The sequence below is a fragment of the Vulpes vulpes genome, chromosome 13 (assembly GCF_048418805.1).
Source record: "Vulpes vulpes isolate BD-2025 chromosome 13, VulVul3, whole genome shotgun sequence".
Classification (NCBI taxonomy): Eukaryota; Metazoa; Chordata; class Mammalia; order Carnivora; family Canidae; genus Vulpes; species Vulpes vulpes.
This window is the reverse complement of record NC_132792.1, coordinates 68,294,949-68,308,177: the sequence shown is the minus strand read 5'-3', so window position 1 is coordinate 68,308,177 and position 13,229 is coordinate 68,294,949. Positions and strand designations below refer to the sequence as shown.

The 13,229-nt window shown below is 38.1% G+C and overlaps 1 protein-coding gene across 3 annotated transcripts in view; it reads left to right on the top strand.

Moving 5' to 3' along the window:
• RAB2A (RAB2A, member RAS oncogene family) overlaps window positions 1-12,451 on the top strand; it is an 89,932-nt gene extending 77,481 nt beyond the window's left edge. For all 3 annotated transcript variants that reach the window (XM_026011881.2, XM_026011887.2, XM_072734680.1), the window contains exons 7-8: window positions 9,040-9,108; window positions 11,129-12,451. In XM_026011881.2, the coding sequence (XP_025867666.1) occupies window positions 9,040-9,108; window positions 11,129-11,224 (165 nt within the window). In that variant the 3' untranslated portion in view covers window positions 11,225-12,451. The remainder of the gene's footprint in view (window positions 1-9,039; window positions 9,109-11,128) is intronic.
• The last annotated feature ends 778 nt before the right edge of the window (window positions 12,452-13,229 follow it).

Below are 13,229 nucleotides of genomic sequence, written 5' to 3'. Positions count from 1 at the left end.
AGGATCGAGTCCCACGTCGGGCTCCCTGCATGGAGCCTGCTTCTCCCTCTGCCTGTGTGTGTGTCTCTCTCTCTCTCTGTGTCTCATGAATAAATAAAATCTTTTTTAAAAAAAATATTTTTTGAGGCAAAAGTCTTAGTAATTTAAATATCTTTTTTAAAATCTTTTTTTTTTCTTTTTTCTTTTTTAAAATCTTAAACTGGGTACCTGGGTGGCTCAGAGGTTGAGCATCTGCCTTCGGCTCAGGTAGTGATCCCGGGGTCCTGGGGTCCGGTCCTGCATCAGGTTTCCCACGGGAGCCTGCTTCTCCCTCTGCCTGTCCCTGCCCCTTCTATGTGTGTCTTTAATGAATTTTTTTAAAAACTCTTAAACTTTTGGGGTGCCTGGCTGGCTTAGTCAGTGGAACACACTACTCTTGATCTCTGGGTTTTAAATTTTAGCCCCACAATGGGTATAGAGATTATTTAAAATCTTTAGGGGCACCTGGCTAGCTCAATTGGAAGAGCATGTGACTTCATCTTGGAGTCTTGTGTTCAAGCCCCATGTTGGGGTATAGAGATGACTTAAATAAACAAAATATTTAAACATCTTTATTGAAAAATCAAGGCTGATAATTCCTGGTTTAGCTGCTAAAGTACTAAAAGATATACTGAATATAATAGCTGAAAACAGTCAACTAGCCCTAAGACAGATTGCAATAGCTTGCCAAGCCATCTAACCTGACAGGATAGGTGGATGTCTATGTCTTAACATGTGACTTGTGTAACTAAGAAGACCAATTTCACGGCCCCTTGCTAATGTTTGTGTCCTGTCCCAGTACTTGAAAACCTCCAGATTTAATTTGTGTTGAGAGGACATCTTAACTTGCGTTGGGCTATATTCTGTGTGGTGGAACAGGTATTCCTGTAGAGCTGGAATGTGATGCAAACTGAAGACTTTCTTGTCTGCTTAACCTTGTTCTCAGTGTTAAGGATACCACCAACTTTTTCATTGGAAATTTGACCTGACCTTAATCAGGTTTCCAGCATCCTTGAAGGAGTGTTTAATAAATACTTATTACTCCCTTTCTCTAATTGGAAGATTTTGCTGACTAGGATCAATTTTTCCACCCTTTATTTGGCCATCACCCAATGGAACTTGGGTCATCCAAGTCTAACTAACTTTGAAGGTTACATCCACTTTCTCTACTGAACCAAAGTAGCTAAACGTTACCGGAGAAAGTCATGCTGATATGTGCACATAACATACTTACTCTATAGTTCATACTCGTATAGAGGCACACAGTTATCTAGATCAACTACCAAGGCTTTTCCAGTTGTATTTGACATAAACATTAGAATTCATGTGTTTAAAATAGTCTTTATTCTCTCTTTGAAACTTGATTTTTCCTGTGTTTTTTTTTTTTTTAAGTTTATTCATTTTAGAGAGGGAGGCAGACTCTCCACTGAGTGCAGAGCCTGACTCGGGCTTGATCTCAACCCTGAGATCATGACCTGAGCCGAAATCAAAGAATTGGGTGCTTAACTGACTGAGCCACCCAGGTGCCCCCCTTTTTTATTTATATCAATTCACAGTATACCTTTCCATATCAATCACTTCAGCCAAAATGGAGTCACCCTTAAACACCTTACCATTCTTTCCCTATTATTTACCACGTCCTTTTAATTTTTCCAAAGTAGATATTAAATTTGATCTTTGTTTTCCATTCTTGTTGCCACTGTTAATTTCTCAGGTCTTCATTTCTTACCTGGATTATTGTGTTAGCCTCTCTATAGGTCTCCCTGTTGCCAACCTTGCCTCCTTATAAAATTCATCATAAAATAAATAAAATTCCTGTGAGTTGTGTTAGAAGTAAGTGATCCTGATAAAGGAAAGATAAATGTGGCAGGCAGAACGTTAATCCTGCTCATTGCTTCTGCTGCAGTTTGCGTGGTCTTGGACAAATCATTTCTCCTTTTGCAGTTCAGCCCAGTCTATAAAATGAGTAGATTTAGCAGCGGCTCTCGTTCTTCTAACGAAACACAGGAAACTAAAAGAAAGAAAAGTAGAATGGGATGCCATGGAAAATGAGGGGGAAAGAAGAGATTCATTTCTCCTTTCACTGGGCTCTTCCTGTTACCTACCACATCCCAAGAGGTGGTCCTGACAATTTGTCTGTGAAATACAATTTGAAAGCCATTGTATTGAATGATATATGTAGGAATTCTCTTACTGAAACTAAACCAAATAGGCGAAGAACATTTTAAAGCCATAGAATTTGAAGGAGTTTGTGTTTAAACGGCCTAATCTTGAATTCTAGTCTGATGTTCTTTTCACAAGACTTTTCTTTCTTTGCATCATATTAAGCCTATCTCAATGTATTTTATTCTTCAGGGCTTACTGTAACATGCTTTATGTTGTTAATTTACTTTTCTTAATGGTTAGTTTTTACTTAATCAAGATATTTTAATTCACTTACCAGTCAGTGTTGATCACCATTTTTCTCCTTTACTCTGTCTGCAGTGTTCCAGGGCACATTCGCATTTCACATGTGTACCCTCTTCTGTTCCCCACACGTCATTGCACTTCCACATTCGTGATAAGGAAGGCTAACAAGTGTGAGCGCTTACTACTTGCCAAGCACTGCTCTCAGTGCTCCACATTCATCCTACTAACGATTTTGTGAAGTAGGCACCATTGTTATCCTTGTGCTACAGAGAGATTAAGTAGGAGTCCAAAGCACCACATCTACTAAGAGGTGGAACTAGTTTGAACCTAGACAGTCTGTTTCTAGAACTCTACCCTTGGCCATTCTGCTAATCTTACAGGCATAACTTCATCCCACAGATTTTCTTGGAAGCAAATGAAAAAATTAATTTCCTTATTATACATATTTTGAATTTCTTTCAGAAATAATGAATACCTCTGCAAATTAACTAAGCATATAGACTGGCCCATTAGTGAGTACTTAGTAAATACTGGTTATTAATAGCTTTGTCATCTGGACACATGTGATGTTCATAGCGTTGACTAGGAAATTAGAAGACAGTTAAACAGCATTTAAGTTACCTCATGTTTCTTAGTTCTAAGAGCAAAACTAAAGAGTCACTGATTGTGAAATCAGGGTACTTTACTGTGTAGCAACTCTCTGTTCAAGATGTTTATTTATTTTAAGATTTATTTTTATGCAATCTCTACACCCAACATGATGCTTGAACTCCCATCCCTCTGAGCAGAAGTCACCTGCTCCACCAACTGAGCCAGCCAGGTGCCCCTCTGTTCAGGATGTTTAGATGAAACTAAGGTACTTGGATGTATTTTGAATTCTTACCTATTAGATGTTACACTTTTTCTCTTGCCACCAGGTGGCAGCATGTGACATAAAGAAATAATTTAAATCTTTACTCTGTTGTAGACCATTTTCAGTATTTTGTTTTAAAAACTGATAAACTATAATAAAAATGAAACACTGTTCTGAGGGCGCCTGGGTGGCTCAGTCAGTTAAGCATCTGCCTTTGGCCCAGGTCATGATCCCAGGGTCCTGGGATAGAGTCTCACATCAGGGCTCCCTGCTAAGCATAGAGCCTGCTTCTCCCTCTCTCTCTTTCTCTCCATCAAATAAATAAAATCTTTTTTTAAAAAAAGAAAGAGAAACATTGTTCTGTGTTTCCCCTTGCCTCTCTTCTCCCTCATGGGCTGCAAAGGCAGGCCCCTCTTAGCACATTGTCCTTGGCCTCCATCCAGACCTGCTTCAGTCCTGCCCTGCATGCAGTCTCCCTCTGCCAGTGCAGAAAGTTTCTTTTTCCTGCATCTTCAACAGAGATTTAAGTCCTGTGCTTAGATTCTCCCACCAAGTTGTTTTAGTTCAGCAGCAGTAAGAACTATATCTGCCTCTTCCCTGTGTCTTCCATAGAACCTAGGGGAATGCTGAGTCTAAGGTAACAATTTAAGAGGTGCCCTTGGGTGAATGACAAATGACAGGTTATGCATCAGCTTGTGTGTAATGAGTATATAGTTCTTGGCCGGTTATATTTATTTTCATTTTTGCTAGGGAAGTTGTTGAAGACTGACTTAAATTCAGGTATTAGGACCATTCAGATAACTACTGCCAAGGGCTAAAAGATTAGTGTCTGAGGTGGAAGGCTAATGGCTAATGAAGGTAAAGAACCGATCATGGCAATTAATCAAAGGAGGGCAAAGGGGGAGAGCTAATGGTAAAATGAAGAGGGAGTCAGGAAGTCCAGCCTCTGAGACTGGAGTGGATTCCTGCATGGGAAAGTAAGCAGCTCACCAAATTAAGTTGGCTACATGGGAATCTGTTTATACTTCATAATTGTGGATCTGCCTAGATGTTGTAAGTTTCACAGTACTAATAATGAAATCTTTTGATACTGGTTTTCCGGCAAATGTTTTTTCCTATTCTATAACCTATTTATTAATGTTCAGATTTGACTGTATTTGTAGAATACAGAAGTATATAATGTATTTGCTTATAGCTTTAACTTATATGTCACAAACAATAATCTTTAGGTTGTCATGCTTTGACAGTATTGCACGAATGCTAACAATTTCCTGTAGGTGTGCCATCAACTTGCTTCATTTTTCTGATAATAAAGAAATAAGTATTCTAGATAGATTAATTTCCCAGGTTACAGCCTCTCTCCTGAATGATACGGACCATTGTCACTAGTGCTTGTACTCCACGTCAGGAGCTGTGAGATGCCCCCGAGTTGGCTATCCGCACAGCTGCCACCATATGCAGGCTCCCCCATTGCCACTGCCCTAACACTACACATGCTCATCCCCACCTACCACTCAAAACAGATTTGCCCTCACATGTGCCCCCTTTTTCTTTCCTTTCCTTTTTTTTTTTTTTTTTTTTTTTTTAAGATTTTTACTTATTCATGAGAGACACAGAGAGAGGCAGAGACATAGACAGAGGGAGAAGTAGGCTCCTCAAAGGAAGCCCAACGTGGAACTTGATCCCAGGACCCCGGGATCGTGTCCTGAGCCGAAGGCAGATGCTCAACCAGTTAGCCACCCAGGCGTCCCTCTTTTCTTAAAATTTTATTTATTTTATTAGAGAAGGAGAGCATGGGGATTGGAGGGCAGAGGGAAAGGAATAGGGAAAGGGAGGAGGAGACTCCCTGCTGGGCAGGGAGCCTGATACCTGGCTTAATCCCAGGACTCTGAGATCATGACCTGAGCCAAAGGCAGACGCTTAACTGGCTGAGCCACCCAAGCGCTCCTCCCCTTTACTTTCTCCTGCCCCCTTCTCAGAATTTGTTTCTGTAGCCTGGGAAATGTAAAAAATGAAACTAGTTAAAATTATGTTTAGAATTGGAAGGAGGGCAGCCCTGGTGGCGCAGTGGTTTAGCGCTGCTTGCAGTCCGGGGTGTGATCCTGGAGACCCGGGATCAAGTCCCACATCGGGCTCCCTGCATGGAGCCTGCTTCTCCCTCTGCCTGTGTCTCTGCCTCTCTCTCTCTCTCTCTGTGTGTGTCTCTATGAATAAATAAATAAAATCTTTTAAAAAAATAGAATTGGAAGGAATTTCAAGCTGTCCTATGAAAACGTGATAGCTTTAATGTAAAGGCCTTGTATCTAGCTAAATTGTTGCTCATTTCTTCATTGTTGTCTGTGTTCTAGAGGTATTTCACATTGTTAGGTCTCTACATTAAAAACATTTTTGAGGATTTTAGTGACTAGAGTGAAATGAGCAATTAAGATTCTAGCCAGTTATTGTGAGATATCCCTAGTCTTTCCAAGTTCTTGAAATGCTTGCAGCTTTAGGGAAAAGATCTTGTCTGTAACACCCAAGGTTCTTATCTTAGAAGTTTCATTTTATCTCTAATAAGCCTTAACAGTATTTGGTTAATGTTCATTATTTTTGGGAATTCAATAGTTTCAGTTGATAGCCATGGGCTTTTAAAACATGTGAACTAATGTCTGCATTTGTCACATTGGGTTTTAAACTGAGGAGTCATTAAAATTGATCGTTAGTTATTTGATAATATTAAATATAATTAATTTTGCTATCAGATACATAAAATAACCCACTTATATAATACTCTCTTTATAATATGCCCAGAGAATGGAAGATATTTTTATTTCAGTGTTTTCAACATAGAATCGTCAGTTGGATGGCAAGTAAATATAGCATTGTCCAAAGACTATTTCATGGAGATAATAAGAATTATGAAAGAAAATCATTTTATCAAAAAAAAAAAAAGAAAATCATTTTATGTACTTCAGTTGTAATGGAATTAATTACATGTTTTTTCAGACACAAAATACATCTTATACATCTTAAGTCCATTGGGTACAACTGTTCTTAAAGGCGCTTAATAAAGTATTAAGTACTATCAAGTCATAAAATTAGTAGTGACTTAAAAAATTTCATGCAGCATAGCTTTCTTTTTTTTTTTTCTTTTTAAGATTTTATTTATTCGTGAGAAACAGAGAGGCAGAGACACAGGCTGAAGGAGAAGCAGGCTCCCTGCCGAGAGCCCAGTGCTGCTGGACTTGATCATAGGGCCCCAAGATCACAACCTGAGCCAAAGGCAGATGCTCAGCCACTAAGCTACCCAGGTGCCCCCCAGCATAGCTTTCTTGAGCCACTTTTTAAAATGATGCATCAACAGATTAACAAAAAAGTCTGTTTACATAAATCAGCACATTTAATGGCTTTTATAGCACAAGTGCTTGTATATATGAAGTTATAACTCATTTATGGGATCTTGTAGTTCCGTCTGATGTTCTAGGGAGATGTACACATGCAGGTGCCCCTTTAAGGATTTCAAGCCCTGTGAATTTATGAATCTGTTGACTTCAATATTTAGTTAGCCTAGTTTCTAAGGCCATCACTGTAATTGACATGTTATTGGAAATAAAGTTAAGTTTTTCCTTATTTATAAGGGTAATAACTTCAATTTTGAGGAACGTGAATCAATTCAGAGCTGGCTGGAAGCCAATTTCTCCTTCACTGTAACTCCCGCGCACACGAAAAGCGCACTCACCTCCTAAGTGTCTTGTGAATCTGCAGTGATTAATTCTTCTCATTATTTTGCTGCAAATTCTCATGACCCTCTCTGATGATTCGATCAGCCACTTAGAGTTTATGCATATTCATATCTCTGCGCTCCTGCCGCAGTCGCGCGTCTCCTTCGCTGACCGGTGTGTTCCTGGTGCAGTAATTGAGCTGCAGTAGATTGATTACTCTGGGGAGCTGTAAGGCCCTTAAAGGTGGAAACATATCAGTCCTGTTAATTAGGAAACAAAAGCTCTGGTGGCAAGTTCAGCAGTCAAATGTTTCCAGTGTGGAAAAGACGCAAGGTATGATTGGTTCCTCTCCATGAACCTGTTTACTTTTTAAATTTGGAATTAAAACTATCAGTGCTAGTGGAGAATAGCCTTATTTTGTGAATTTTCAGTGCTCACTGAAGAGGACCTGATTTGTAATATTAATGCTATTACCTGTGATCTCTCAGATGGGATCATCAGAACATGAGTTTATAAACACCTTCTATAACATTGGCAATATTTGTATAAAACATCTTAATATTTATTCTTATTTATTTGTGTTTTTGGTAATCTCTACCCTCATCATGGGGCTAGAACTCACGAACCCAAGATCAAGAGTCACATGCTATACTGACTAGGCCAGGCACCCCCTAATAGCTTATATTTTACATAGGTAGAGAATGCTTGTGGATTCATTTGATATTTAGAGGCTTAATTTGGTTAGGTTTTTTTTTTTTTTTTTTTTTAATTTATTTATGATAGTCACAGAGAGAGAGGCAGAGACATAGGGAGAGGGAGAAGCAGGCTCCATGCACCGGGAGCCCGACATGGGATTCGATCCCAGGTCTCCAGGATCGCGCCCTGGGCCAAAGGCAGGCGCTAAACCGCTGCGCCACCCGGGGATCCCTGGTTAGGTTTTAATACTGATTTTGTTTTGTTTTGTTTTGCCAATCTAGTAGTATGCTATATGGAAAAAGGATAAGCCTTTATTCAACATGGCAAGAAGTTTGGCTGCTTTTTATTTCTTTATCATAAGCATCCTTTGAGTCTTTCCCCCTTAAACTGTGTATTAAGTAATACATTGTCCTGGCAAAAAGGATCCTGTGTGGAACAGTAGCCTCTAAAAGTAAGCTAGTTTCAACACAGAAGTTTATTGACCTGACGTCTTTTTCTCATGTGTGCTGTTCTCACATTATGGTATCCCTGCCCCCTTCCCTCTCCCCCCACCCCCTCCAGTGATGAATTTTTCTTCTGGGATATGGTTCACATACCATAAAATTTACGCTTTAGAGAGTACTGTTTGGTGGGTTTTAGTGTATTCACAGCATTATGCAATTATCACCACTACCTGATTCCAGAACATTTTTATCACCCCAAAAGAAACCCCATAACATTAGTCGTCACTCTTCATTCCCTAACTCTTGGCAACAAATAATCTACTTTTTCTCTCTATGAATTGACCCCTTCAGGATATTTCAATAAATAGAATCATACTATGTGTGGTCTTTTACATCTAGCTTCTTTGACTTAGCATAATATTTTCAAGGTTCATCCACATTTTAATATGAATTAATACTTCATTTTTTTATGACTAACATTGCATTATAAAGTTAAACCACATTTTGGTTTTCATTCATCAGTAGATAAACATTTGTGTTGTTTCCACTTTTTGGCTATTGATGCTAATAATGAACATTTGTATACGTCCTTGCCTTGTTCTTGATCTTTAGGAAAGCTTTCAGTCTTCACCACTTGATATGATGTTAGCTGTGAGTTTTTCATAAATGCTGTTGAGGAAGTCCCCTTCTAGTCCTATTTTGTGGGGTGTTTTTATCATAAGGTTGTTGGATTTTGTTAAATGCTGCTTCTGCCTCTATTGAAGTGATCGTACAGTTTTGTCCTTATTAATTAATATTCTGTATTATATTTGTTGAGTTCTTATACGGAACCTTATGATATTCTACAGTTTTTATATAATGTTCTTTTACTGTTACAGTTTTAAATAATTCTAATCAATTTCTCTACTTTATATTTCAGGCATTTATTAATACAGCAAAAGAAATTTATGAGAAAATCCAAGAAGGAGTCTTTGACATTAATAATGAGGTATATATATATAGATAGATACATAGATAAGCAAATGTTGGCTAATATTAATTTAGAGTTGAATTTTAATTACTACATGGATTCATGATTTTACATTTTTTTAATTCTTAAAATGAGTCTATGAGGCCAGTTAATATATGATTAATTGATAATCCTGTAACTGAAAATTTGTTATGTGTTCTATAATAGATAAATGTTTATGTTCTAGTAGAGCAGCACTTTGTGAAAATAAGTGACCATTTATTGCAAGCAATGCAAAAAGAAAAAAAATAAACCCTCCAAAGAGAGAAGAAAATCCACTTTCAGCCACATGTCCATATGGTGTCATCTGCTTTGGGGAATAATTTTCTAGTGTGTAAATGCACGAACGATGTTACTGATGCAAGATGCTCTCTCTGTTGTCTAGTATGAAAGAGAGAAAATACCCAATTTGGAAATTACTCTCAGTATAGCATGTTTTCAGGAGACTAATATATATAATTAGCAATTGGCATTGTTTTTGTTTCTGTCTTTTTTGTAAAATTATTTGATGAATATGATTAGGATAAAACAGCTTTGAAGCATGTAATTCAGAGTGTTTACCAAAGGTTATTATTTCTGACCTAAATCCCTGCTGTGCACTTACTTATTTCAGAATGTTTATGTGGATGTATGGTATATTATTTACTTTTACATAAATTTTTTTGCCATTCCATATTAAGACTTTGTGCTTCTGAGGGAAAAACCCCTATTCCTCCCACAGTTGCAATTAGGAAAGTGTTGTTAGGAATACTTTATTGCACATGTACCTCTCGGCCTATCCATAAACGAGGCTCTTCTATATCTCCCTCGATATTCTCTGCTAAGACAACCGTTTGCCTAAGGTTTCCAAAAAGTACTTGATATTCTCATTTCTCTTTCATTTAGAGTAATATATTTTCTAAATCCTATCCTCTAGGCTTATGGCGGTAGATTTTGAGTTAAAGACAACGCCCTTCAGAGACTAATGCCATATAAATTGAACAGTAATTGGGCCTCTGTTTAAAAGGGCACGTTCATCGTTTCTGTCTGGTTTCATATAGTAGCTGACTGCTTTACTGGGCTGGGTGCAGCTTTGATTGTAATGTGCTGTCAGGAGCCAACAGGCCGTGCGATTTATTTGGCCCGATGCCAGGTCTGACTCCTTGATTCCTCAAGAAGTTGCTACCAGCCCAGAGGGGGCAAAACCAATGAGCCATAGGGCATGCTTTTTATTAAAGAGGAGTCAAAAGAGCGAAAAGAAACCACATCAGCTGCTGTCAATACTGAGCTAGTGCCAGAAACCCCAAGGCTACTACTGTTGCAGAACAACTGCCAAGCACTATAAATCTGAGATTTACTGTGACGTAAAGTTTCCTTAAGAGCTTAATTTCTGAAGCTACTGTATTACTTTTCTCAAAGTGTTGTATTTTTAGGTAAAATCCACTTGAGGGAGTGAGGGTTAAGACAGAAGTGTGAGTTTGATGAATGAAAGAACTACTCTGTGTGTGGGTTCTTGGCAAGCTGCCATGTCTTTGGGGATCATAGAAATTATTGATGACACAGAACACTCATATGCCTTTAGCCTGTACAGCTGATTCAACATGGAACAGAAATGCTGTCTAGAGAAAAGATTTTACGTTGTATTAGAGCAGGACCGGGCTGTGCATGTTTTTATCTTTTAAAGATTACTTGCAGTAATTGTTCTAAACAATTTCTCCATAGTGAGAATGCCCTGGAAAGCAGCATTGCCTGGGTCTCATTGCCTCCTAAGTACCTGGTGTGATAAAGAATTATTTTCAGAAATATTTCCACGGGATTATTTTTTAAAAAGGAAGGAGCAGTCCCCTAAGAGACACTGCTTTAATTGTTGTATACATCTTGTTTCATGTATGTTTTTCCTAAGTTGTTCGGTAAAATTGTATCATTAAGAATTCAGTGGAATTCTTTAAATTTAGTTAAACCGCACTGGTTGGGTCCCTTTAACATTTTTTTTTTATTCCTTTCCCCTTCCTCCTTTCAGGCAAACGGCATTAAAATTGGCCCTCAGCACGCTGCTACTAATGCCACGCACGCGGGCAATCAGGGAGGACAGCAGGCCGGGGGAGGCTGCTGTTGAGTCCGTTTTTACCGTCTCGCTGCCCTAATGTGGCTCCTCACTTCCTCTTTCACTCTCTCCTGCTCAGCTGAGACATGAAACTATTTGAAATGGCTTTATGTCACAGGAGACTCTAATCCTTCGAAATTCTTGTATAACTTTGAATAAATGGTTAATGTTCACTTAAAAAAGACAGATTTTGGAGATTGTATTCATATCTATTTGCATTTGATTTCTAGGTCAATTGATGTGATTATTTTTGTTAAATGTTGTCTTGTGCCCTTACCTACGAACTGAACTGTATTAAACACTACAAAGTCATCTTGAGTATTTTAAATCAGTTTGTGTGGTTAGGTTTCCCGACACCTGTGGACCTAATGTTTAATATTCTAGAACTGTCCTCAAAAAGTTTGTCAATTTTCAAGGCTATAAGGAAAACCAGAAGGACTCTTTTAATTCTGTATTTATCATTTACTTTCTGTATATACAGTTTAACCTGCTTGGGTGTAATTTGCCAAGCTTGAATTCTTTAATGCATTTGCATAAATTCTATACTGTTTAGAGCTTAAAGCTACAGAAGCATTGTTAGGAATTGCTTGGACACTGAATTTTAAACTTTTTGACATTGTTAACAAGCATGTTCATCTTTTCTTGTCACTAGTCCAAGAAAATATGCTTAATGTACATTACTAAAGGCTATGTATGTGTTAACCTGTTTTAATGCCAAAAGTTTGCTATATGTCCACAGTTTCTTTAAGACCTCCTCAGAAAAGGATTTGTTTGCCTTAATGAATACTGTTGGGTAGAAACACAGTATAATGAGTGAAATGGGCAGAAGCAAGAACTCCCTACACCTAAGCGACTCCAAGAAGAATGAATGTCCACATTTAGATGGCACATTATGAGGACTTTAATCTTTCCTTAAACACAATAATGTTTTCTTTTGCTTTTATTCACATGATTTCTAAGTATATTTTTCATGCAGGACAGTTTTTCAACCTTGATGTACAGTGACTGTGTAAAATTTTTCTTTCAGTGGCAACCTATAATCTTTAAAATATGGTAAGCATCTTGTCTGTTTCGAAGGGGATATGACAATAAATCTACCAGATGGAAAATCCTGTCAAAAGTAGAAAAGCTTTAGTAATTTACTCAGTGTGATGGTTTTATCCTTTTTTTTTCTCTCTCTCCCCCTTGGTCTATAATGAAATTGTTACCGCAGTGCAAAATAAAATCCTATGTATAAAAGTGTTCTTTTTTTATTATGACCACATCATTTCTTTAAATGTACCTTTTTAGTCCATCCACAGCTTTCACATATATTTTTTTGAGCATATTTTTGTAAAGGTCAGCATGTTTAACACCCTTTATAAAAATTTTCCTTAAATGTGATCGCGTTCTTCACAATACTGAAATTTTTTTTGTTACTGTTGATGTAAGCAAGTATTTCCTACTTCTCAAAGAGCACAAGAGCACATTGCATTTAGACTATAAGGAAGGTTTATAGGGACGCCTGGGTGGCTCAGCAGTTGAGCATCTGCCTTCGGCTCAGGGCGTGGTCCCAGGATCCAGTCCCAGAGTCCCACATCGGGCTCCCTGCATGGATCCTGCCTCTCCCTCTGCCTATGTTTCTGCCTCTCTCTCTCTGTGTCTCTCATGAATAAAATCTTTAACAAAAAAGAAGGAGAAGGAGAAGAAGTGTTTATAAAGAAGTTCTAAGTGTGAAACTACTTTCAATTCACCCACCAACTCCAACCTTCTGTGGATCTTCCCTAAGATTCAGCAATACTCTGTCAAAGCTTTGACATTACTCTTGTGGGAAGTCACCTAATGTTATCTTAGGTTTGTTTTAACTAGCTCCTGGAGGCCAGAGGGAAAGGTGAGAGGAAGTCAAGAGTATTGTCATTATAAACCTGTCTTTCCTTAAAGTGGTTATATAAAATTCACTATCTTACCATCTTACCACTGTCATTAATGATGAGTAGAAAAGGTTTGGACAGCTATGACTTGTTCTGCTCTATACCAG